The 27,677-nt window shown below is 46.5% G+C and overlaps 1 protein-coding gene and 1 long non-coding RNA gene across 24 annotated transcripts in view; one reads left to right on the top strand and one right to left on the bottom strand.

Moving 5' to 3' along the window:
- Window positions 1-1,276: 1,276 nt before the first annotated feature.
- On the bottom strand, window positions 1,277-27,677 carry MTHFSD (methenyltetrahydrofolate synthetase domain containing). The gene is given in 9 exon segments (XM_038538111.1): window positions 1,277-4,054; window positions 4,057-4,159; window positions 13,422-13,547; window positions 13,812-13,924; window positions 16,835-16,925; window positions 19,499-19,612; window positions 22,676-22,789; window positions 24,173-24,276; window positions 27,556-27,677. Coding segments are annotated over 9 exon segments (1,116 nt in total). The 5' UTR covers window positions 27,572-27,677; the 3' UTR covers window positions 1,277-3,719.
- The window catches only part of LOC102153392, a 53,810-nt gene continuing 40,610 nt past the window's right edge, over window positions 14,478-27,677 (top strand). For 3 of the 23 annotated variants that reach the window (XR_005359956.1, XR_005359961.1, XR_005359960.1), the window contains exons 1-5: window positions 14,484-14,676; window positions 16,844-16,994; window positions 17,140-17,471; window positions 19,677-19,892; window positions 21,897-21,963. This is a non-coding gene — a long non-coding RNA (uncharacterized LOC102153392). The other 20 variants (XR_005359963.1, XR_005359966.1, XR_005359965.1 and 17 more) reach the window with 17 other exon arrangements.

Genomic DNA, 27,677 nt, shown 5'->3' with positions numbered 1-27,677 from the left:
TTTAAATTCAGGGTCCTTTTTTTTTTTAAAATGATGCTCTTCCCTATCCCAACACTGTAGATGGGACAATACATTCTCCTGTATCATCCCCCAATTCTTTCATAATTCCTGTTTAGATATCCAACTCGTCTGGAATTTACCTCTATGTGCAGTAGGATTTAGGAACCTGAGTGCTGTATGCATCCTTCGAAGCAGCAGCTGATAGGTCTCACTCCATCCTACAGGAGACCTTCCTCCTTCTGCAGTCACTCTTTTGTCCCAGCTTCCCACCTGCTTCAGAACTTTCTTCTGCCTCACTGCTGCACAAACTCATGGAGAGCATGCTGCTGTAGGTTCTGGCCTCCGAGGGCAAAGCCCCTTCCCTTGCTCCTGCTCACTCACTGCCCACTCACAGGAGCTCCCTGAACACACACTGCTGGGTTCTGGCAGGGATACTATGTCTCACTACAGGGAGAACTATTACCTTTAGAATACCGGACTCCTCCAGCTGGAACATAGCATGTCCTTTTACTCAGATCTTTCCTTTTTTTTCAGGAAGTTTTATTGTTTTATCCATCTGAGCCCTGAACAGCTCATTAGGCATATTCTCAAGTACCTAACAGTTTTTGTTGCTACTGTGTTAAAAAGTTTCAGTAAGTCACTGAAAAGTCAAATCTTTCTTCAGCTAAAGGAAGTTTTAACTCCTCTCCCTTCATTTCACACTTCTCTGTTCCCTTTGCACTGATGTCAGAAAGAATCAATCACATGCCTTGATCTTCCAACTCACTGTATGTGCTCCTATCTGCCTTCAGCTGGACTGTCTGCTTCATTTCTAAGAACTGAGTATTTTCCTTACCAGTTTATTCTCTTTTTAGCAGGTTAAGATTGCCTTCAAATCACCTGGTTCCTGTACTGGTATTCCTACAAGGGTCCCCAGCTGACTGGGGACTCTGACACGTGCCCATTTGAGAGGCACCCCTCTGAGAGAGGGCGCATGTGCCTTACTACAGGCCAGGCTCCATGCTGCCTCTGGCAGTGGGGGTTTGAGTGGCTGTGGCAGCCTGGACTCCCATTCTCTAGCCTTCTTGCTGGAGGACTCCTTTCTTCTGTACATCACATCTTCTAGTATAAATTTCAATGTCACACCATGTATTTGTACATTTAAAAAGCATCTTATCCCGCTCGAGATCTGAGCAGAAAAGGGCAAAAATGTACTCAACTTTTTCAGAGAAACATGGAAATTGTTTCCCCAAATTTTTCAGGAATACAGAGTAGATGTGGCCTTGAACTTGTTTCACGGAACAAATCTTTTTTTTTTTTTTTTTGGAACAAATCTTTTCATACATGCTCTTCCTTCACACTTCATGGGTCAGGTCCTTCTGTACTGACACAGCCTTTCAAAGGTCCTGTGTTGATCTGCTTTCTGTTTATTCACCAGTATGTGGACTGCATGTTTTCCAGAAACTGGCTAAGTGGTTTCTCCTCAGGTTTTGCTTTTTCATTGTGTGGTCATACACTTTCAGATCCCAAATGGGAGGGACTGCTCCTAGTTCACCAATCTAGTCACCCAGGGGCTGGGCCACAGCTTCTCAGGCCAGGGAACATAGGCTGTGTATGCCTTCCTCTGTCCTGGGAGAAGCTCGTATGCCAGGGTAAGACCACACAGCCTCCTCTGAAGCAGAAATGGCTGCTTTTTTGGGGGTCTTTGTAGAGGGTGTGCCCAACAGAACCCCTTCAGAAACATGCTCTCCAGCAAGCTCAGCACTGTTGCCTTCCTTGCCCACTTCCACTGGTCTCAACACTTATGACACTGTCACCTGGGAAGTGGCTCCAGGGCCATCACCACCATTACTGACACTCAAGTCTTGGGAACAAACTGCCAGATCACGGAGCAAGTGCCTTATACTCTGAGTGCTCATCCTAGAGGCCCTGAGAGACTGTCACTCCCAGGTTGTCCACGACAGGAGGAGGAGAAAAGGCGTGCAGGCTGGTACGTTTGGGATACCTACATTTCAGGCACTTGGGTCTTGGATTTTGCTTATACTAAACTATTTCCCACAAATATAAAAACAATGAACTCATTCATATAATTTGTGTATCAACACATCTAGAATTTTTCTGGCTGCAATGGACTGCAAAGCCAAGTAAGCTGGCCTAACTGGGAAGGATGACTTAACAGACCCAGGCAGGCTGGGTTTGGTGGGACACACTCCCATTGCTGTGATCAGGAGTGTTCCTCCCTCTCTTGGCTCTGATGCATCCATCCTCGGTGCCAATTTTTCATGGGTTGCTGTGTATTTACCAGGTGCCCTCGCAGCTGGGGTGCAGTGCAGAATGAACAAGATACCAACAGACTCATTTCCTGATCTCCCGGAGTATTACTCTAATGGTGTAAGATCAATGAAAAAAAAAGCCAACAAGGACTGAACAAAAACATGTGAAATACAGGAAAAAATTATGAAAAAAAGAAAAAAAGAAGGCAACCCCCGCCCCCCCAAATCCAAAAAATGTGAGGAGTTAGATGAAGAGATTCCGACTCTGATGTCTGAGCTGAGCACCAGTGACAAAACAAAACCAGCCATATGGACAGGACAGATGATTCTAGTAGAGAAAAGGGGGCCCAGAAGCCCGAAGGAAAGGTGCTGACATGTCTTCAGATATTTCTGCTCTTCATTTTATTCACGATGTCTAGGGAAAGGAGCCTACGCTTAATGAGCAACCTAAGGGCAGACTTACTTTCTGACACCTCTACGGTATTTTCATTGTAAAGCCAAAGAGAAAACGCTTTTACAAAGGGTGACAGTGCCTCAAAGTTTTCTTGAAACCATATGCAAGGTATACCCTTCAGTAAGACCCTCTGATGAAAAAATTAAAATTTCAAACACATATACATTAAAAAAAAATAGAATCTCTAACTCAAATGCTTACTTTGACTTTCTGCCCAGGATCAACTGCAAAAGCACTTCGGATTAGAAAAAAATAGTTTAGCCAAAATCCAGTTTTGTTTTTTAGGAACAAAGAACCAGAGGGAAAAAACCCCAAGAAACATCAGGCATTAGGCAAATCAGTGTGAGTGTCTCTGTCACTGTCTGTGATGTAAATTGGGATAGCTTTCTCCATGACCAGTACCTCCAAGGTAGTGCAGAGCACAGGGTATTCACCCAGAGATGGGGGAAGGATGGGAAGGCAAGGAGGGCATAGAAATGACACTAGCATTGAGCTGTGACAAGCAGTTTGCACTCAGGGGACCATACTTCTTGGCTTCTGTGATTTGATTACAGCTCTCCCCCTGCAGTCATACCAGGACAAGGATCCAAGAACAGCAGGGCGCTCTACTTTAATACCCCCTCCAAATCCAGAGCACAGGCACTCCTAACCACTGTCACCATTTACTCACTTGTTCATTGCCCATTCGGTCCCCTGCAGCCCCTGAACTACCACCACACAGAAACCAGAATGGCTCTAACACCCAGCAAGCAGGCTGAAGGGCCCAGACAGAGCAGGGCCTGGACATTCTGGAGGTACACTACTGGCTACTTTCCTACTCATCAGCAGGTCCCAGGCAGAAGAGAAGGCTGGGACATCCTGGCAGGGACTGGGACCAAAGGAGCTCACACAGCAACACTCTGCCAAGTTGCTGTAAGGCCCCTTAAGTTCCACAGGGACCAGAGCAGTACATAGTCACAGGTCAGAGACAGCAGAATGACGGTCAGGGTGTGGCTCCTCTGTGTGGCTGCCTGTCAGGTCACTGGCCCTCTGCTGTCTGCCATCCTCAAGGTGGCACCACCCAGGTGCAAGCCCTGCAAGCAGGGGAGAACCTGCTGGGCTGAGATGGGCACCTGATGGAGGAGGAAGGCCCTGAGCTGTGGCCCCTGCCATGTGAGCCTCTGGGGGACTGGAACCAGTTCTCTGAGGGCTCTCTTCAGCTCACTCACTTGGGCATCCCAGGGAAGGTTCCCAATGTAAACAGTGTTAGAAGGCCTATCCTCCTCCCCCTGCACGGAACAGGATTCTGGCTGGTGTGGGTTTGGAGGTCTTCTGACAGCACTCAGCGGTACTGGCTGCTGGTTCCAAGAAGGTGCTGGGGCTCATCCTGAAGGGTGACATCTTTCCCAGCCCGCCTCTCTCGGTCACGAAGGCTTCTGAGTATTGGGATTTTCCTCATCATCTCACAACTGATCTGAAAAAGCAAAGCAGTTTCAGTTATTCTTCAGTGTCCAAACTTGGTCAGGAGGGAGGAGAAATCAGAGGCGCAAAGGGCCTCTGCCACATTCCTCATGTAAGCAGTCTCCGCCACACTGCACCAGTGTTCCAAACTGGCCCTTTGGGAAGAAGGACCTCCGTCCCTACACTGGCCTACCTGAAGTGAAATCTGGGAACCCCAGCCACTTTGGATTGTCCACTCTGGACTATGCCTCATGTGCCATGGTAGATGGCAGGAAAGGAATGGTTTTCTCTATCCTCCTAAGGCCCAGGAAGCAGAAAACCAAAGCCTTCCTATGCAGAAGGGACAGTAGGTAAGGTTATTGGAAAGAGGGTTGCATGGTCATAAGAGGCAACTCTGGTGGTGGCCTCCAAAATTATGCGGCTGTCTGCCTCCATGCCTGGCCCTCCTCCCAACTTATGCCTTTGGGTGGAATTGACTTGGGCCTCCTCCCCCCCACTCCTCCACTGGAGGAGCATGTCTCAGGAACCAAACCTTTCAAACTATCATCGAAGATGCAGAAACAAGGCAAATGTGAACTAGGATGCTACTTTTGAAAACGCTTTCTAGCGACAGGTTATCAAGCTACAAGATAACACCACACAAAACATGAAGTCTCAGTGAATAGAATTCCTATACGAAGGACACGTTTGGCTTTTTGGGAACCTGAAACAAAGGAGGTGGTTGGAAGAACCCCAATATGTGAGGTGGTTTCCCGTCCTTGAGAACTGGGATCGACAGGTGGGGCCTGCATGCAGAGGGGCTGCCTTGATCTAGCTTGCAGCATGGACGCTGATGGTCCCAGCCCAGTGCGGCAGCCACAAGGGGGATGGCCCCACGGGTTAGGCAAGCCTGGAGAATGGGGGCCAGGTCTTCTGTCACTTGAGGAGTCACATGGCAGAAAAGACACAGAAACACACTATGTTAGTCCTTCTCAGCAATCTTATCCTTCAGAGATGCTCTCTGTCCTGCTCTAGGGCACAAAGCCCATAAACAACCCATTACCAAGAGGCAGGTGATGGTTCAAACATGGGACTTCCCACAAACACAGGTACATCAGAACACAGATCAGTACATGAGTTAGACAGATAAAACTTTACTTCAAAAACAAATAGCTCAGGGGTGCTTGGGTGGCTCAGTCGGTGAAGCTTCTGCCTTCAGCTCAGGTCATGATCTCAGAGTCCTGGGATAGAGCCCTACATCTACTCCCTGCTCAGTGGAAAGCCTGCTTTTCCCTCTGCCCCTCTCCTCAACTCATGCTAGCTCTCGCTGTCTCTCAAATAAATAGAATCTTTAAAAACAAAAACAAAAAAGAACAAAAAATAAATGTCAATAGATCAACTAGTAACAATGTTCTGGTTATATTCAGAATCATATGTAACTAGAGTAATGGTTCTTATCCTTGGCAGGGTGTCAGAGACCTTTGAGAGAAGCTGGGGTTCCTTCCGAAGAACAAGTCCCCAGCAATTCTGTGTGCAATTTCCTAAACTCTATTCATGTATCTCCAAACTACAAGAGGTTAAGGACCAATGATTTACAGGAAGATTCAAAGAAATTCAAACACCTAACAACAGTGGAGTACCTTCTCATATACTTCAAGGCTCCTGATCCTAATTTACTATCAGGTTCTCTCTTCCAGCACTATGTTGGCAATCCCCTCCACCTTGGAACAGCCCTTCCACTGGGTCAGAACCCTCTGCAAATGGGTGGCTGCTCCGAGGCTCGGTCCTATCAAAAGCCTCTGCAGGTGGCACTTGTCCACTTGGGGTCTTCAGAGTAGCACGAAGATGCCTGGCTGCCATAGAGAGACTGCTCAAAGAAAGACCTGCTCCTTCTAGCGTTTCCCATTACTGAGACGCAAACAAAAACCATGTCCATGCCATGGAGGTATGTAGGAGATGTAACTACTTTTTTCTAACCCAAAGGAAGTATTCTTATACTTGACTCTCTGTAATTCTTTTGAACTGATTTATTGAAAGATGACTAAGCTCACGGGCCAGTACCTAAGAGGCTCTATTACCAAAGAATTCTGAAGATGATCTAAGTCCAACCAAACCAACTCCTTCCCACGCCCTCATTCTACCTTCTTAAAGAGTTCAGATTCTTGTGTCCTTTCAGAAAGCAGAAAGCCTGCTTCTCCCTCTGCCCCTCTTAACTTATGCTAGCTCTCGCTGTCTCTCAAATAGAATCTTTAAAAAAAACAAAAACAAAAAAGAACAAAAAATGAAAGTCAATAGCTCAACTAGTAACAATGCTGAAATACATTTGATTTCAACAACGCTGAAATACGTAACAACTTTCAACTTTTGAAATACGTAAATACCTTTCAGAGTATTTCAAAACAGATATACACTAGTCATAATTAGATTCTTGTTTTAAGTAGGGTCCATGGGACTCGAACTCACAACCCAGAGATCAAGACTGAGCTGAGACCAAGAGTCAGACACTTAACCAACTGAGCCACCCAGGTGCCCCTAAAATGGTCATAATTAGATTCTTAAGGATGTCTTAAGATACTAGATCTAGTATTTAGAAAGGATGATCAAATTTAAAATTGCAATTACAATCAGAACATATGACTACATACTCTTACGGAAAAATTGAACGTCATTCTGCTGTGACACCAGGAGACAGGAGCAACAAGGCCAAAAGCCTTCTTACACATTGCGCTTTCCCCCAGCACTTGGACCTATCTTGGCTGGGTGAGCACCTCAAATAGTAAAACTCCCATGTGCTTCTGCCTGGTGGAACCACAGGGTTTCCTCAGGCCAAAGCAAGTGTTCTCAGGAAACCCAGCCCACAGGGCAAGGCTCTACACTCATGCAACAGAAATCCATTTAAAACATGTCGTGTGAAGCAAAATTACATCCTTCTCTGCACATCACAGGAAACTACTTTATCCCAAGCTGGCACATGGACAAACTATAATCAGTTGAATAACAAATAGATTTTAACTGCACAGATTATGAACTAAGTCTATAGCACTGTCACACACACACACACACACTCTCTCTCTCTCTCTCATACACACACACACAATCTTTAGAAATGGAAATACCAAATGCGTCACTTTTATGTAAAATTGCTCATCTCAAAGGCAGGATGTTTTTTGGGTAAGGAATGACAAAGCTTACTGTCAGCTCATGCTTCCGCGCCCACAAGTTCTAAATGGAAAAATCTCCCTGTTCACGAGGTGGCTTTTGCCACTTTCCCAGCTGTTGGCCATTTCTGTGTGCTTTGCAGAGTGGCTTGGGCTGATAGTTGTCCCACAGCTGACGCAGAGGCTACTGTGCACCAAATAGACAGGCTGGCTTCACGCTCAGGCTATCCACAGGAGGGCTATGCTGTTTTCCTGGCTGGTAATTAGGAACATTTGTTACATTCTGTAAGTGTGCCATATGAAATGAAAGATTTTGTCCATTAATCAAAAATAAAAAAATATGTCTGCTTTTCTATAATCATTCCATTAAATAGCATAGAGCAAATTTGATTGTTTTATATGCTATAACCACTCTTTGATGTTTACAGATGTCATTTATACATACATATTCTCTTTAAAGATTAAATAATACTATCCCCTAGAAATACAGATCAGAAATCTAACTCTCAAGGTACCAGTGGCCAACCCAAAAAGAGACTCTGGTTCTAATCTTGCCTCACTACCCCATTGACTTCACAATTTTGGACCTGTTGCTTTTCCTGGCTCTCACTTTACTTGACCACAAGACTGGGAAGGATGATCTTTAGAATCTCTCTCATTCTAAAATGCCAGGACATGTTTGAGCAGCTGCTGGCAAAGAAAGAGGAACATTGTTAAGTATTTCTAAAATGTGAAATACAACTTCCACAAAAATTATCAGTTGTCTTGCAAGAGACTAACTTATCATTCATTGACCAAAAATACTTTTAGATACAATACTTTCAAATGATCAAGACGAAATCATCCTATACAGTAAGCATGCAAGAATATAAGAGAGCCAGTGACTGTACTGTCTTCCAGATGGCATTCATGCCTTCCAGCATTTGTTTGCTTTCTAATTACAGTGTTTCTTAATGATAATAGGGCTCATTTAAGACATCTTTTTGCACATAGTTGATGAAAGACGTCACTTACCAATCATAAAGAGCCCACAGCATTACTCCTTATGCTTTTACTGTGGGTACTGAAGGACCAGCAGGGCAATGACCATACCATCATTCCATCATGTGGAATGATGGAATGATTCCTCCATCATTCATCATGTCCATGATCAAGGAGGTGGTTCTATCTGGGAGTGGCCATGGAGGCCACTAAAAATTATTGAGTAAAAAAACTGTTTATTTTCTGGTGTATATATAATCACCTCAAAACCTGTGCCACAACATGCCAGTTTCCATCTGCAAACCACAGTTCCTGCCTGTCCTATGCTCTCCAGGGGGAAGGGGACAGCACAAGAGCAGTGAGGTCCCCTCCCACTAGGCCAGTTCAGAGCTGCGTGTTGGACGAGTACATGTCTGGCAGCTCTAGGCTCAGTTCACACCCAAGTGTTAGCCACATGGGGAAGAGTGGCCCATACAGCCCACCTCACACACAGGTATATGCTTTGTACAAACAGCTTGGATAGTACCATGTTACTGCCTTGCACAAGCACATGACTTCTAAGAAATAGCACATATTTAACTATCTTACATCTTGGGTTCTAATTTTTACCATCTGGGAGTGTGCAGAGAATGGAGGCTCTTTTGGAACTGGAGCCAAACATGCATGGGGCAGAAGGTTGCCCTTGGAAAATGGTTTCAAATGTCCTGTTTTCTCTACTGAACAGTGTTGACTATAAAAGGGTGTAGTTGCGGTAGGAAATTTAAAAAACAAAAGAAATCTGAAATCTCAGCTTGCAGAGATTACTATTAATATTCAGATACACTTCTTCTTTTGAGGGGGGTGGAGAGGGAAAGAGAGAGAATATCAAGCAGGCTCCACCAGCCAGTACAAAGCCCAACACCAGGCTCAATCTCACGACCTTGTAGTCATGACCTGAGCCGAAACTAAGAGTTAACATTTAACCAACTAAGCCACCCAGCTGCCTTTCCATCTTTTTTCTACATGTGTTTTAGCATAATGAGAATATAAAATGCTATACTAAACACATATAGATTTATATTCTACTTCTTCTACTTAATATTTATTATACCACAAGCATTTTCTCATGCCATTAAATACTCTTTAAAAAGGCTGTATGCACTTAGATTACAGGGTTGGTATTTGGCTCCCTGACCCACTTTAAGGCACTGCATTATACTGAATACACATGCACTTCTATCTGAATTTATAAATATTTCTTTAGGACAGATTCCTAGAAGTTCAACTATTAGATCAAATACAGCAAATTTTTTAAAATAGAAGTATCATCCTTCTAACTTGTTGACCCAGTTGTGGTAGCTGTCAGCTCACATTTGGCTGTAATTTCGACAAAAATGTTGATGGGGGATTGGAAGGCAAGTACTGATGTCCCAGAATGGCTGTTCCTCACAAAAGAGGTCCTTTCCCCCAAACCCTTTTTCTCAAGGCATCTGTCCTTCTCAACAAGTAAATCAACAGGGCCTGGTGACCATCTGGGAATGATCCTCCCTTTGTAGCTGTGGATGCTACAAAGTTGTTTCTCTGAGTTTATATACAAGAATGACCCTGGCAGATTCCCATTTCCTCAACTAAGGAGAAAATGATTGAGAAAGGAAGACATCCAGATTTTGGTCAGTGGTGTTACGCTGCTCTCCTTTGTAAGCAGTGATGATACCTTTCCCACAGTTACTGTAGGGAGCAAAGGGGTATGGAAGCAGTCCTTTGATCAGGGGCTTCGGAGGCAAGCAGTCTCGTGGGTACCCTGGGTCTCTGTGGAGCTGCAGCCACACTCTGCTGCCTGGCCTTCTCTCTAGGGTATTCTTTTTTTTTTTTAAGATTTTATTTATTCATGAAAGACAAACAGAGAGAGACAGAGACAGACACAGGCAGAGGGAGAAGCAGGCTCCATGCAGGGAGCTTGACGTGGGACTCGATTCCGGGTCTCCAGGATCACACCCTGGCCTGAAGGCGGCGCTAAACTGCTGAGCCACCTGGGCTGCCCTACGGTATTCTTAAAGTATTTCACCTTTCCTCTGCCTCATTCTAGCTCACAGAAAGTAATAAAAGAGGTATGAGCTTGGTTGTTGAGAGGTCGAGCCCAGGAAGGCTGTGTGAGGGGAGCAGAATTGTTAGGGACTGCCCAGGGTCTCCCCCAAGCAGAGGGCCCCATTCTACTGCTGCTTTCCAGATGCTCACCTGGATCTAGGAAGGCAGCCAGGCTCCTGAGCAAGGATGATTCACTGCTGTCGTGACTCACCCAACACCTCACTGCCTTGGAAACTGACCGGGCTGAGCGAGAACTCCTGGATGCTAGTTGCTGGGGACTCAGGCCACCGTCAGTGTACTCCTGCCAGAGCCAAGGCATGCAGGCAAACGGTTCCTGAGCCACTGCAGATCACCTTACACATAGCCATCCTGAGGCAGGGACATCTGGACTACTGTCTCAGAGATTAAATGACCACCTAAGCTGGAAGTGGTGCCTGGAGGTTTAGGACAGACCTCAGCAGCCAGGTCTCATACCATGCACCAGCAAGGGAGAGCTCCTGGGGTAGAGTAGACCTGCTGGACCGGGTTGGTTGGTGGGGGAAAGGGCTCAGGGAGTCCTAGGTTCTCAGGGGTGGCAGCCTGTACATGAAATGGGGTAGTCATGGTACCTTGGGGTTCAGACATGGGTAAGTCACGCTAAGTTCTACAGGTCACCAGGTGAGAGGCTGCCCTGAGGGAAAGGAGGACCCCAATGAACAGAGCAGACACACCTTTCAGAAGCAATGTTTCTTTCCTCTTCACTGAGGCAGTAGAGGGCACGAGGTGACAACACACTGCCATGGAGAGACATGGGCAAGAGTCCTGGCTCAGTAAACCACTCAAAGGATAGCTAAGGAGTCTGCCCGCAGTGAGTGTCCTGTTTCACACCTGTGACAGCCCCAACAGTGACAATGGCCGAGTTCAGCAGGCACTTTGTGTGTACTGCCTGTGAGGTCAGCACAGACAACACTCTACAGATAAACAAATACGGGGCTTGCAGAGGGTGCACCAAGGTCATAGATACAATGACTGACACATGCTGCTGCAGCTTCTAAGCTCACCCTAAACCACTGCCCCGTCTGCTCTCTTGTCTTTAAAACCACAAGGCACAGGCAGAAAAAAGCAGGAGGTGGGCTGAGGAGGCCCGCTGTCCGAAGTAACTACAGCGGAGCCTGCAAGACCCCAGTGCCTGGGTGGGGGCACCACATGCATCTCTGAGAAGGTGGGACAAAGCCCAAGGAGTCAAATGGTACACAATCTTTGGTTAGTAAGAATGAGTTAAAAAAGTATCACATTTTGTATGTATTTCATAACCTTCACCTGAGAGATCTACAGTGCTTAGAAGAAACTGGATTCTGGATATTCCAACAAAATACACACGATGCAAATTCTGGGATCCTAATACCTACATAGTAACGAGTCTATGGGCAGAAAATCAGAGAAGGATATGCCAATGTGTATCAAAGAGTTCATGTGAAATAATATCATACCCTAGCATTGAACTTCCCCCACTCATCCCCAAATATTCAATGGAATTCAGGGATGGTTTTCCCAATGTTGATGAAAATTCACTCCAAATGCATACACAGCAAAGCCAGAAGAAAAGCCCCAGGGGCTGGACAGTATCATTGCTTTCACATGACGCATGCAAAGGGAGGCCCAGGGGTAAAAGAACTGAGAACACAGGGCCCCAAGAAGAGAAATGGCCTTCTAAAACTTTGTGATTCTTGCCCAGGCCTCTCTAGCAATGAGATGTTTCAGGAAGAGGGTGAAACAGTTGGGATGTCAACAAACAGTGCAGGTGCTGACAGACTGCACACATACACAGCATGGCCGTCTGTGTTGCTGGCACCTCTGCTGGACGTGGTTTCCTTTCACACACAGGGAGTCTCTTCACCTAACATGACCAGTAACATCATCTGTTGCTATTTTTGTATTTTTCTTGTTAAAATCAGCGGAATGTAGCTGTGGCTATTCCCCAAAGCTTTCTCTCTTCCTGGAGAGGCCACCTGGAATCTTCCTAAGGTGGGCTGCAGTCGGCCCTCATCTATCAAGTGCTGACCTGCAGGGGACCTGCAGCCTCACAGTGGCCAGCCCCTTGTGCAACCTCCCCAAACCCATCCTCTCAGCTGTGAGCAAATGCCACCTCACTCCTATGACCTGTGTAGCAGCCTCCACTTAAGGAGAAGCTGTGGGCCCGAATTTCAGGATAATCCTGAATTCTTATGAAAGATACCAAGGGACATTTGAATATTCACAAAGGATGCCACTGCCTTCCCCAGGACACTGGGCCTGCACTCAGAGAGACCCATCCACCTACTGCCCCATCATGCATTCTCCTCCTCTCTGTTCTTACTGGAGCTAACCTACAAGCACAGGCCCCAGGCAGCCCCAAACCATCTGGCTGTGGCATCTGTGGGAAAGGCCCATTGAGCCGTGGTGTTTCATGTTGGTGTCAACCTTGGAGGTGGATGTTATTGGTTTCCATGCCCAAGAGAAGGCTGCTTTCCAAATCTGATGATTCAGGTTTAAGGAATTGAAGATATGGAACAATGGCCTCAATCCAAAACCCTGTTTCCTCAGTATTATTATCTTGCCAGCAGATGGGATCATCACCTATAGGTTGGCTTGTGGGATTGAACTACTGCAGACTGATGTAATGCGTGCCACTGACTATTCTGCAGATAGAAGTCATCAAGGCATTAGCTTACAAAGGCTGTGGGTACCGCTTGGGAGACCCAGGTCACAAAGCAAGACAAGCTGGACTTCTAGCAGGAAAGCTGAGACAGTAGGATATGATGTTGTGGCCAGGATTGTGGAGCACAGCTCTCAGAGATGGCCCTTCAAGTGAACTGTCCCTTCAGCCATTTAGAATTGGTATCCTACAGTAGGAGATCTTGAACCTGGTTGCTTATCAGAATCCCACAGGTTTGTTACAAAGGAGATTCTTGGGCCGATGCCTGGAGATTGTACTGCAGGAGCTGAATTTTCAAAAGCTCACGGGTGATTCTAAGGTATAGACATGCCCAGCTTGGGGATAGCTGCCATGCCAAAGAATACCACACAAGAGGAGATGCCTCTGAGCTACAGGCCACTGATGGCCACAGGACCCACCTTGGACCACAAGATTCCTGCTGGCTTTGGGCGCTCACACCCTGTGGCAATGACTCTTGTCGGAGTGAGAATGTAGTCCACTGTTAGGTCATGGTCTTCAAGCAGCGTTTCAGGTATGTCGATGACCTGGTCAAACAGAAGTGGGTGAGGGAGTTGACAGGGAATGTGGCTCCTGTGCTCACTGCACAGTAGCAGCATGGTGCTCACCAGACCCATGGGGATAAGGCCTCACTGCCAAACATCCAGTTCCAGCTGATCACTACCACTCACAATAGACATGGAGTGAAGGCAGAAACCAGTCTGTCTCTATGCATCTGTCTCCTTCCCTCCCTGCCCAATTTCTCAGAGGGGTGTAGCAGTGGCTCTGTTTGGCCCATTCATGGGCAGCACCTGGCAGTCGTGGACGATGGTGACCACGGGCGTCCCCTGGCTGACTGCTCCCATCGACACCATCATGGCATATTCCAGATCAGCATAACCTTCTCCCTTCCCAATTCTCCAGCCTAAGAGACATGCAGAGTGTCAGTATCTCAGGAGGAAATGTTTCATTAGGTTGTGGTGGAAGCAGGCACTTGGACTTAACTTAATATCCCTGGCCCCTCCTTAGAAACTTCCACGGTGAGCCCACAGGCTCAACAGTGGGGTTCAGGGGCATGCCGACATTGCACACGTACAGGAGTCAGCACACAGTGATGTGAAGCTTGAGTTTTTTTTTAACGTGTTATGAAAGGAAACAGAACCAGTGTTTACATGAGAAGAACTCACATTTAAAAGTAATGAAAGAGTAGTTTTTAAAAAAGACTAAACACAAACTGCTACTAAAACCAAAATCTGTTTGATCGATTTCTCTTGGAGAGGAGATAAAATTAAAATCAGGGATACACGATTTAAAATGATATCACTTTGTCTTCTGAAAGCCTGGCAGTCCGTGGAGGAGAGTCTTAGGTGGGACTCTTGGAAGGCTTAGCTGAAGTGGCACAGAGTTACACCTGCAGGTGAGAAGGCAGCCAGACAAGAAACATCACAATGCCTCTGGCTCCTGTCATCAGGGAGCCTGTGATGCTACAGAAATTCTAACTTCTGCTTAACATTAGCATCAGCATTCTCACCAAGAGCATCACTGCCCATGTGTCCTTCTGAGATTCTCATCTATCATGCTTTTACAATTACCAACCTCCAACCATACAAGCAAATAAACAGGAGAAAGTGCATTGGAGAAACAGCAAAGCACAGAACAGTCCACAGAGACAGGCAGGTAAGCAGCAAGCATGAGCAATGACCACCTATCCTCATCACTAAGGGCCAATCAGACAGCACATGAACCACCACTGTTCACTACTGGGTTGGTAAACATGGAAGTTTGAGGATTCTAGATATTTACAAGGCAGTAGGGAGAGAGGCGAGGTGTGTGGTGTTAGAGATGGGAGGCAGGCAACCTTTCTGGTGGGCTACTTGGCAACAGGCACCAGGAGTTCAAGTTCACCCTTCTGTTCAGCAATTCCTCTGTTAAAGTTATCCCATGGATGGCCCTCAAAGGCATAAAGAAACTCTATTACAAGACCACAACTCATTTTAGTGTGATCTCTAAGAGAAAAGCCAAAACCAAACCCTGGTGGCACCTCAAGTGCCCACCAGTCTTCATGGATGCGCAAAGACCCAGCCAGACAGCATCTAGCAGGGCACAAAGTATTGTATGTGCTGCTGCCCCTCCTGGAAAAACAGAACCAGGACAAACATAACTGCACATAGAATGTAGGACATGTGTGGACTCACAGGCATATGGAACCGATGACGGTGGGCATCTGGGAAGAGCACAGGCGGTATTTCCTGTGCTATTCCAGTTTCCTACATGTGTGCACGGCGACTGCTGTTGTGTTAGTCGGGGGTTACCTGAATGATGACATTTACAGAACACTGCTTTCTTCCTTATACATCCCCAGCTAAGAAAGAAAACTCCTGATTTTTTAAAAAGACCTCTTTGTTAATTTCCCATTGCCAAAAAAAGTATAGCCCCAATCCCGTCCTCTGATCTTACAGCCTCTGGAAAGCCAATGCCAACCTCCTGGATGGCCATGCTATGTGAACACACTGCTGCTTCTGCCCCAAAGTCCTCTTCTGTTTCATTTCTCTCCAGAACACCCAGCATGTAAACACCAGCCCTGAGGTCACTTCTGAGACATTGCCCTGCTCAGGGCCCAAGGGTGGCTCTTCTGATACCAACCAGTGTCAGTGCTGACTTCTGTATGTAGCACTGAGCACAACATAACACTGTTAAGCTGCTGTGTCTGCTCTTCTGGCTCACCGTGGGCCCAAGACAGAGATCACCCAGTGCCAGCCTGACACTTGGCCCACCTGGCACCCAGAAAAACATGTGTTCATGGGAACCCATTCCTGATGACACAGATGAAGCACTGTAACTGGAAATACAGAGAAAGCAAAGAAGCTCTATAATGTCTCACATACTAGCACAGAGCAAGAGCTTGAAAACATCGTCAATTCCAGATGAAGATACGAAAGGCCAACATTTAAAAACATGACACTCAGGGTTTGGAATGAATGATTTAGAGCATCTCTCACCAACTATTTGTTGGAAACCTCTCTTAAAGGAAAAACTTGGCTTTGGCTGATTAATTTCCAAAGGAAGAGTTTTAAGGACAGGCCTCTTAGAACAGTCTCTTTTTTCCTCTTGGAAGGGAAGGAGGAGAAAGAACACTTTCTCAGCAGGGGGCCCAAACCACGCTGTGCAGGTGCAAGTCTGTGACAGTCTGACCTCCCCACTGGAACTCACTGAGCCTGTGGCAGTATAATCAGCAGTATAACCAGATCGTCTTCAAAGAGTGTTGAGCCAGGCCCAGGGTAGAGCAGCAGAAGGGGAAGAGGCCCCAGGGGAACCACAGGGGCCCAAGTCCTGCAGGCAGCTTGGCAGAGGGCAGAGAGCAGACAGCAACATGGGACACCCTCCCCACCACCTGCCTGAATGGCACAGCACCAGGCCTCTCCAGGAAGGCTCGGGACACCCTGTTGCCCAGAGGCCGCTGCTTCCTAACAGAAACAAGGTTAGCATCTAATGTTTTTCCATTCACTGGAGGTTCTCCAAAACCCACTATTTACTGACATACTACAAATAAATCCAGCTCCAGTTCCAGGTAGCTTAAGAATTGAGGAAATATCTTTCACCACCTGAAGAGAGATGATCTCACTTTATTTTTTCTGCTAAGAAAAATGAAAATACTGTGAAGGTACTGAGTGTGAGGAACCGAGTTAATTCTTCAAAATGATTAAGAGATGCAGTGGTTTCAGAGGACAGATGTGTCCAGAAAACTGAAATTACTTACCATCAATGTCTGAAACAGGAAAGACAGCAGAATGTCAAGCTGCAGGTCACATCCAAGAGTTTCTGATTTTAATCTTACCTTTTTCAGAGACAGCAACGGACCCCACCACAACTAAGTCCACAGGGACCTTGGAATCCAAGCCCACAGGAGTACTGTAGTTCCTCACACCCTGTGAACACAGACATGGGCCTGAATGCTTCCTGGGCAGTGAGTGGCTGCCCCACCTCACAGTTCAGAGGTAAGAAGCGCTCAAAAGGTCTGAATTAACCTCCTGTATGAGGCAAACTATGCCCTATAGCAAACATGCATCGTGGAAGTGGCATTTTAGGAAAATCATGGTTCAGAAACCATCTTAGGATAATTTCCCACAATTTCTTCCCCAGGAAAGATGCCACTTGGAACTGGCGGCAGACGCGTAAGATGTTAATTTCACAATACTGAGCACGTCATTTCTTCCCATGAGGCTGAAGAGCACAGTGATTAGAACACAGGCTCAGGAGTCACAAAGAACCGGGTCCAGATCCCTCTTAGCCCTCAAGAGGAGGAAGCTGACCTTCAGTTTCTTCACTTCTTTTACCTATCTATCTATCTATCTATCTATCATTTTTTTTCTAGTTTCTTCACTTCTAAGGCAGAGGTGCCACCACTGCCTTGTCGGACTGGTGCTGGAATAGAAGGAGATCATGGAGGTGGTGCATTTAGCACATAAGACATGGTCAGTAAATGTGTGGGACAAACTGATTATACATGAAATACTGGGGCCATTACCTTCAGGTGTAGCATCTTCACTTCTGAAACATAACTTGTTCAACCAAAACCCACAAGTACACTATATATGTTTATGTTAATGGAGGCTTATAATTAGAGTTGGGAGGCTGATATGGTTATGAGTCTCAGATAACAAGGGCTACGGGGTCAATCTTAGAGCCAAATTAAGACCCTGCACAGACCAGTGTCTAGCAATGGAGGGTCACTGTATGTGGTACTGTACCTCATCTACAAATACATGATAAGTCACTTATGGGATCAGTACAGGGGGTTGCTTTGGGGCCTCTCAGCAGTGACCCCACGGTGGGAAGGCCTGCTTTTCTTAACCTCACAATGGCCATGGAAGCTGGCATCTCACACCCCCAGCTGGCAGCCTTGGTGAGCAGACACCTGTGTTGAAACTCTGTCCATCACACTTCCTCCTGGCTCCCTCGGTCAGCTTTACCTGCTCTGTTGATCAGAGTGTGTGCAACCAGGAGTCTCCCTAATTCTCCAAAGTCCCATTTGATTCAACAAAAACTCAGCTGACAAACCTGTGTGCCCATAGAGATGGTTACTAGAAGACTCTCAAGTTAGAGAATAAACACAAAGGCACCGACATTTCACAGGTGGCTGGGACGTGCTAGTAGCAGAGGCAGTAAGGGACAAATTCAGAGACTTAGCTGCCAAAAAGTAAGACCACATCTGAGTCTCTTACTGTATCATGACCTGTACCTGCAAATAGATGTGGCCTAAGATCCTCTCACCCTGTGCTATTAAAAAAAAAAAAAAAAGGTTGGCAGGGGCGGGGGGAATGTCCTTTGCAGGTTCTGGTGTGTCATATGTTAACAGAGCCTGAACTCTGCTGCTCAATCTCTAGTGAAGTTGAGTCAAGAGAGCTGGTCGGGTTCTACCCTGGCCCAGCCACTTTCAGGGGCAAGGCCCTGTGATGGACCCTCAGATATATCTGACCTAGACCTCAACCCCAGGAAGGGAACTGCTGGTACAGTCCCGAACCTACGACTTCTGAATTGCTGATCATAGGCCCTGCTGGCTCTGGGAAACGCGAGCTCACACCTGTGGCCCATGTTTGCCAACTGCAGATGATCATACACTTTGCGTTTCTGAACACTGACCAGAACCAAGACTATCTCTTATTTTTCTACTTTTCCCTTTGCACTTTTTTTTTACACATATTTTATTCTTACTTTGTTATGTATACTTTCATAAGCTGTATCAAATTCTATTTTTAGAATAACGTTATCAATAAGTAACAACAAGCATTCAATTTTAAATTCTACTTTTAAATTTAAGGGGCAATTTTTTTTTTAAAAGGAGTATCTTGAAGCCCTATTTTTTATTCCCAATAGATTAGGAATCAAATGACTGGGGATCTATTCTAGGACTCTGAAACAAGTCACCAAATTCTATTTCTTTATCTGCAAAACACAATACAAATCCCACTACAGGGCACCCCAATGTAGTATTTATACACTTTGGTTTTACTACATTGTGTGACACACTCAAAAAAAAAACTATACCACTGAATTACTAAAGCCATTATTCAGAACTGGTGAGGTAGCTTCCAATCCAAGTATTTTGGAAATTCCTCCAAGTCTCCAATTGCTCTGAGGGCACTTAAGAAAACCCTATGGGCCACCGGACTATGACACAAGTTAACAGAAGGTGCCAGAGCACAAGAGAACTTGTTTTCTCTTCATTTTTTTTTTCTCTTCGTTTTTAATAGGGAATTTACAATCCGCCAACTTGGTGCAAAGGAGAAAACAGAGTGACTCAAATGGAATAAATGTGTCCAAGTTTTTTCTACTTAGTGCCTTTACTGACAGGATTGCTGAATACTTTCCCATCTCTACTCATTTGGCTTTATGAAAAATTAATTACAATTTTGTGGTATATTTTATGCATTCTAACACACCAGAAGTCTCAGCTGAGAACAACGATCTCCTTGTGGATGACGCTGCCTCCTGCACTTACCTGGGAGGTGGCACATTTTCTCAAGATGTCTTTAGTTGCCCCAGGAGGTGGAGTGATCTTATTGAATAACCCTGTTCTCAGTCGTGGTGTTGGGACCAACAATGTTTTTTTGCTCTTCAAAAAGAAAATCAATTACAAAATTAAACACAGGAAATTTCTTGTGTTTCTAACATTTCAGGAACAAGTTACTATTACTGGCATCTTTTGCGTGTGTCAAGGAAAGGACTTCTTTGCAAACTCAACTAAATAATGCATAGTGGTCAATCTCATGTAGGGCCACTACTCTACCTCACTTAGGATGAAGAGGTAGTGTGTCGTCAAACTCCTGAATTCTAGTTTACTTGGCACTCAAAATCACTACCAATACAAAAGGACAATGCAAACCCAAATAAAGGTATGCTCTCACAAGAATTCCAACCAGGACTTTCCTGTGACTTCCCTTCCCAGCATCATGCACTGTAGTTACAATGCTTTCTTTCTTTCTTTTTTTTTTTTTAAAGAATTTATTTACTCATGAGCGACAGAGACAGAGACAGAGAGAGAGAGGCAGAGACACAGGCAGAGGGAGAAGCAGGCCCCATGCAGGGAGCCTGACGTGGGACCCGATCCCAGGTCTCCAGGATCACACCCTGGACTGAAGGTGGTACTAAACCACTGAGCTACCCGGGCTGCCCATAGTTACAATGCTTTCATTTGAAACCTGCATTACATGGTCTCAAGCCTTCATAACCAGTCTGCTATTCAACAGGGTCCAATCTCAGAGAGTAGTACTCATTATAATCGGTATTGGTATTGACCTGAGCCCATAGCCCCTTTTCTTCTATTTAGTTTCTGAACACCTTGTTGCGAGTCCCAGAGCAGGGATTCACAAAGTTGCGGGCCTCTAGCCAGCAGATGCAGGCTCTGGGCACCTGTGAGAAACGACCAGAAGCTTTAGGGCAGACATGGCAATCTGCTTTCACGAGCCTCCCAGTTGATTCTGATGCCCAGGAAAAGTTCCAGAACCACTGCCATAGGCATCTCTGCAGAGTATGCCAGGGCAGGCCATGAGGCAATCATAAAATTTATAAAATCTTCAGTGTAAAAAGAGTATATTTTAGTTTTTGTATAGGAGATGACAGCCTGAGACCAACAGGAGATCTGTAAAATCACAGGTTGGCTCACTTAAAACCATGACAGAAAAAATACTTCCAACACAAGTCATGACCATGTGCTCTTTTCCTTCTGAAAGAGGTTTGGGTTCATTAGGAGTCTGAAGATTCTGGTGTACTGTGCGTTATGCTAGTTGCTCCCTCTTTTCTGGAAACTGCTTATTCCCTAGCTCAGGGGCTCTCAACTACTTGTACTTTAGAATCACCTGGGGAGTGGGAGTGCAGATCCACTCAGAGCAACTGATTCAGGACTTGATATTGGCAACACATAGTTTTCAAAGCTCCCTGGATAGTTCTAAATCCAGAGTTGCCAAATGCTGGCCTGGCCAGTGGTTCTCAAGGCACCATCAGGGTGTTTATTAAAAACAGATTCTAGAAACCAACTGAAGGTCTGAGGTTGAGCCAGGCAAGTCCCCAGGCATGGACTGTGGCCATGTGCATCACCATTCTTGCCTACCCTTAGGTGGTGCTATGGAGCATGCAGGTTTACATGCTTGCTAGGTGATTCTTAAACCACTAAAGTTTCCAGAAACACCAAGGAGCCTATAGCCCTAAAGTTCAGGGAACCTATGTGTCTTTTTCACTATTATATCCTTGTGCCCAGCAGAGTCTGGAACACAGTAGATTCTCAAAGTTTGGCTTTCTTTCCCCTGAATAAACAAAGAGGCAGTGAGGACCCTGCTATTCCATCCTGCTGCCTGGCTGCACTCCTCCTATAGGATGTCTTGACTAATCTCCAACACACTCATGGCTTTGATTTTGTGCTCTGATGGGTAGACAGGTAAGAACCTCATACACACAGAGAGCTGGCTCTGGAATCACAGTGGAGATCAGAATTCCAGCTCCATTATTACCAAATAGGGGACTTCATCAAGTCACTTGACCTCTCCATATCTAGCTTATTCCATGTCATATGAATAGAGGTCACCCCTACTGGCTGAATTAAATGAGGTGATACAATACAGTGTTTAGATAGAGCTTTGTCCTCACACAAGGCAACCACTCACGTCAGGCCCTTCTTGCTATTATTCCCTCTAGTTCATTAAAGTGAATTACTGAATGGGAAAATACAGCTGGCAAGAAAGAATGCTTCCAGGAAGGCCTAAATGGGAGGCTCCTCTTGGGGCTGAACTGCAAACAGCAAACAAAATGGTCCCCTACACGTAACCCTTGAAAGAACCAGGAAGATCCCTATACCCTCCTTGGTCCCTATAAAATAACTTTCTGGCATTCCCTTCTCCATGCAGGGCTGCAAGGTGTGCTGCATGACTGAGGCCTCACAGGAGCTGTGGGAGAGCTGAGTCACCACACAAGGTATGGTCACCTAAGGACGAATTCCAAAGATCTGGATTCACATTATCAACAGTAAGTTGTCTCAGCAAAACAGCAGCAGCTGTTATGTTAAATCAGTGTTGGCATTTGGATGTTATTGCTCTGTTTTGTCTATATTTAACTTAACAGGTTTATTTTGGTTTTACAGTTGCACAAGAGCTATGAACATTTAAATTTATACCAAGTTTTCTATTAATACTTATTAAATTAAGTTAATGAATTTAAAGCAACCCCGAGGGAAAAAAAAAATAAAGCAACCCTAGGGAAAATTTTTTTTCTTGAACAAGGGCCTATATACGTAAATTAAGAAACACTGTTCTGATTTATAGATTTTTGGAGACGTCATCAGATTTCTTACAGTTACCAAGTGTCAAAGAATTATAAAAATAGCAGAAGGAAATAAATATAACCTTTCCTTTCTGATGAAGCACATAGTATGCCTCGAGGTCATCATCTTGAACGTCCTTTATCTTTGAATTCAGGAATATTCATGTTTTTTGACAAACAAATGAAAGATTTCTGGACTGTTTCTGGGGGGAAAAAAAAAAAAACAAACTCCTCCAAGGATATGTTCTGTATTGGAGGAAAGTCAGAAGTACCATCTTTCTAAATATCTGAGTGGCACACATTTGCCAGCCACTTGGAGAATGCATTTTATTATGGCCAGGGCTCTGGCTCAGGAAAATATGATTACCTGCAACATCAGCAGCCGAACACCTTCCAGCGGCTTATCGGGGTCCACTTTCACTTCCTGCGTTCTGGTAAAAACTTCTAGGTCTCTGATGTTTTGGCAAGCCAGATAAGAGCCCTAGTTAGACAAACAGAGTTGAACTTACGTCGAGGACGAAGAAGCGAGCATTTTTCTGGGGAGCATCAGGATTGACTTTAATGGTTCTGGCCATTTTGAACGCCTGCAAGCGTGGGAAGTGCTCAGCAGCACAGGAAGCACCCTGTTTTCAAATGCAATTGCACATTACTGACAGGACAGCATGACCCTGGACCTACTGCATGGGTAAGCAGATGGGCTTAGCATCTCTCCCAGACAAGTGGGGTACACTACTTCTGAGACAAGATCTAAGAGTCACCCAAAGAAGTCTGGGAATGCAGTCAGGGTTAAAAGCTGCTGAGAAGGCTGGCCCCAATTTATTTTTAACCAAAATAAAACATATATTCCAAAAAGGTGTAGAAATCATGAGTGTATAGTTTGATAATTTTCACAAAATGAACAAATTTGTGTAATAACTGCCTAAATCAAGACTGTATTACCACTAACCAGGAATTCCCATCCCTCTCCAAGATGGTTCCTTTTTAAACATTTTTTTTACTGATTCTGTGCATCTTTCTCTTTTTCCTATATTTCATGTACATTTCTCTCCCTGGGATAGCAAGCACTAAAGCAAAACAAAGTAACAACAAAAAGCATACAAAAGGAAGAGTTTTTCAAGGGTACAAGATAGCCTTGGAGCCAGCTCAGCTGAGGACCAGAGAAGGGCAGGAGCTTGCTTCTAAGAAGCCAGGGGTGGGGAGAGAAAGTTCAGCCTTTGATGGCAAGTAAACAGGGCTACACATCCTTTGGATCTAATAGAGCAATCAGTATATTTTCAAAAAGTACTTTGTTTTCCTTGTGGAAAACACACACTAGAATTATTAGCTATGTTTGCTCATTCAAGCAAACTTGTTTCCTTTGAATAGTATCATAAACAGATATCTTTATCTTCTATCCTGAACGTGGGGAAACTGAGGCCTAGAATCAATCATCCCTCAGGGACCGATGAGGCTGTCCTCTTTTAAAAGGTGCTGGCCGGGACCCCCTCTGAAAGGGCATCACTCCCTGCTGTTCTTAGGGAGCCAATTTTGAGAAAAGGCACCACAATAATAACATGCTTCCAGCCAGGACAAATATGTCAAGTGGTCAACAGTAGCTGTAGCACTCCTCATCCAAAGACATGACCAAACCACTAACTGTGCACGGACAGGTAAGAGGCCATGAGAGTGAAGGTTAAGGAACACAGATGTGGGACATTTCAAAACATAAATGACACCCAGGCCAGTGGCGTGGAATCTGCACCACTACTCAGTATTCACCCAACCCGGATCCACCATGAAGCAGGACAATAGCTGCATTATTACTAATTCTCTTATTTAGAAATATCCTGTTTTCCTTTTGTATGCTCCAGGAATGCCTCAGTACCTTGAAGTTGGGAATCCTGTGATGAACAGGCCGGGGAAAATCAGCTAAATTTTGTGATTCCATGTAGTCCCAAATCTGTTGACGAATGTCCTGTTTGGAAACACCTACGGCAACAAAGGGTGGGACTGGTTAATGTGGCAGAGAGGAGTCCCACCACATGTGAGGCTGGGTGCTGTCAGGTGCCTGCTCCAGCTGCACCTCAGGACTCCTTCATGCCAGACCAATCCAGGGTTTCTCATCTACAGCGAAAAATCAGGGTTAGTGATCAACTCACAACAAACTGCTAAAGTCCAAAAACTGAGTAAATTAAAGGCAATCCAGGTATTTTAACATAGCTCTACTGAGCCGTAGCAGCGGCAGAACAAAATACAGCCCAAGCCATGTACCCAACCTTTCCTCAGGTCCTTACCTGGAAACGCACATCCTGTCAGTTAAGGCACTGCAATTCTCAGTCTAACTAGTTTTGACATAGCTATGATTAGCACACACAGGCTGTACACCCAGAAAGCTTGCCTTAGGTCTAAGGGCTTTGTAAACCACCTATTATTTTGGATTACCAATTATGATGCGCTTTATTAGTATAGCAATTTCTTATTCTTATACCCAACTTTGGAAGTGCCGTTTTTGGCAACAAATATTTTTTAATTATCTGACTGAAGCAGTTTTAATAAAATTTGCATTAACCATGTGCTCCTCTTCAAGTGGAGAACTATAAAAAAGTTTCCCATTAGGTAGAAAAAAAATAAAACCAGCACCTTCATATAGATATATATTTAAAATATTTGCTGAATTTTCATTTTTGTTGGTCCAAAATTATATCCTTGTACTTGTATAGAAGTCTGTTTCAAATCACTTTACCTACAATAATCTGTTCTATGGCCAGGACTGCGAATCATGAGGCGATCTCATTCACTGGTAAACTCTCAACACAAACCTGCTCTAATACCAGTGAAGAGGAGTGCCACCTACCCTGTGCCATCTGAAAGTCACCGCAGGGATACACATAAACAGTGCTTAGGGAATGTGCATTTTCAAATATGGCAGTGGAAGCCGACCTCTTCTTTTCAGAGAACTTAGTGTTCGATACAGCTGGATCTGAAGCTCTACATGTACTGTGTGTGGATGGGGTACCTCCCTTCACCTGGGTAGGAAGGAGGGGCATGGATAACTTCACAGGTCCTCAGTCTCCCTTAAATGAGTGTAGGATACTGAAAAGTGACCCAAGGGAGCGGCCCAGGGCCAGAGACAGCTGGGAGTCACCTGGGTAGGTGGGGGCGGGGTAGGACTGGCAGCTGGCTTCTCACCAGACATTTCTGACTTGGCTTTGAATCATGACAACAATAATGTTCTATAAAAGCTCATTTTTCATAAACGGACTCTGAAAACATGCAAAGGGAACTATAACTGACAAGCCTTTCTCCTTGCTGCCTGCTGGGCACCAGCTTCCCTCCTCCAGGGCAATGGGTGCACCCTTTTTTCCTCATGAATTCTTCCCCAGGTACCTCTGGCCCACACAGAAGACACTTCCCGTCGTGTCCTTTCCCTAAGGTGGCCCACTGCACAGCACACACTGCCCTGCACATCAGTGTTCTTGCCAGACATCTCGCACATCAGCCCACGTGGTATATAAGAATGCCTCCATCCTTTTGTGAAGCTGCATGGTATTCTACTGTGGGGACAGGCCGAGGTTTACCCAGGCAGTCCCCTTCTGAAGGGCAACAGGCGGTTTCCAAACTTGTTACCAACCAGCAGTTTGCTGTTCTCCACCTATCCCTGCTGCTCATCTTACCGCAACTTAAACCACTGCCTGCCGTTCTAAGGCATAAGGGCCAGAGTTAAAGGCTTCCATTGCCTCTGCCCTCTGGGTAGGTCTAGATCTCCTCAGCGTGGCATGCAGCCCAGTCCCAGAGCCTCTTGGAACCCACAGCAAACACCACTGGTACCTCCTGCCCCTAGGTGTGCTTCCAAACCACTCCAGAAATCAAAACTGCAGATTTGGGTGTGCTTAGAGGACACCCATCTGTAAGATGGAACCTGAATAGGCCCATGCAGGCAGTTTCCAGCGCCTGGCTTGTTCTTTCCCGCTGGGAGCTTTGCACTGAAGGTGTGTGCTAGCAAGTCTGCTCAGCAGTCTGTCCCTTCCACAAACCCTCATTCTTCAAGGCTCAGCTTCAGCACCACCTCCGGGAAACACTCCCTGTTCTGCTCCACTGCCTGGGAATCCCTCCGTCACAGGGTCACAAGGAGCGCAGGCCTGCCACACCCTGATGCCCACGTCAGCTTCATCTTCCATGTACTCCTCCCCGTGGATTCACAATGTGGCTCAAGCATGCTGTCCCTGCTGCCACACACCTGCCCACCTCTCTCTGACTTTCAGTCCTTGGTACCTCCTCTCTCTCCAGCTCTGCCTGACACACGACATCCCCCCTGCACGTATTTTGAGGGCCGGGTCCCAGGCAGATAGATGCCTCCTTTAGGAACCCAGGGCACCTTGCTTTTCTCAAACACAATTATGTCGCTAGAACCATACGGGTATCACCTTGATCGCTTTCGCTAATAACCCACAGGTGCTACAACATTCCCGACACTGTGCAGGATACTGGGGGGGGGGGGGGGCACAAGATATGCAAGAAATTGTGACCCTCGCCCTTGGAGAGTCAATTAATCACAAACATTCGAGTGGCTCCCGTTTAGAACGCAATGTGCTCACTGGGAGGAGCAGGGGCGAGTAAAAGGGCAGAGCTTTGTAGAGGCACAAAGCATGGCACGTATCGAAGGTATAGCTGAAGGCGACACGTATTGTGTGCAGTGCCTCAACTGTTCCGCAGCTGCCTGTTTACCTCCCTCCACAACGTGCGGGCCCTCGCCGGGTCGGCTGGCACTCGGCAGGCATCGGAATGATCAGCGTCTGTGTGCGGGGCTGCTCACGCGCCGCACGCTCGCAAGGGCAGAGGCGTATTCGTCCGGCGCCGCGGGGCCTGAGCCCCCGGTGCTACCTCGGCCAAGCGATCCCGGCACCGATCGCCAAAGCCCAGGGGCCACGAAGCCGGCGTTCCCGGCGCCCGCCAGGCGTTGGGAAGCCCTGACGCGGCCCGGCGTTTCCGTTAAGCCGCTCCCAGGCCCGCCGCGCCCCCGCCGCGCCCCCGCCGCGCCCCCGCCGCGCCCCCGCCGCGAGCCGCGGAGCCCCCGCCGCGCCGTGGGGATGCTGGCGGAGCGCGGACCTCACCGGGGGCACCGCCAGGCACGGCAGGGGGCCTTGTTCCTCCGCTCCGCGTTAGCTCCACTCCGCTCCAGGGCGCCCCGCGGCCCCCCTCGCCCGCCCGCTGGCTGTCCCGCGCTCCCCGGCAGCCCCTCCCGGAGGGTCCCCGCCCGCGGCTGCTCACCGGTCGGCAGCTCCATCACTACGCAGTCAGCGAGCGACGCCTCCGGAAGCCAAATCCGGCGCGGAGTGACGTCACCCGCTCGCGTGCTCCCTTCGCGCCTGCGCGCTGACCGCGAGGGGGGC

The sequence above is a fragment of the Canis lupus genome, chromosome 5 (genome assembly GCF_011100685.1).
Source record: "Canis lupus familiaris isolate Mischka breed German Shepherd chromosome 5, alternate assembly UU_Cfam_GSD_1.0, whole genome shotgun sequence".
NCBI lineage: Eukaryota > Metazoa > Chordata > Mammalia > Carnivora > Canidae > Canis > Canis lupus.
This window is presented reverse-complemented; position numbering and strand designations above follow the sequence as displayed.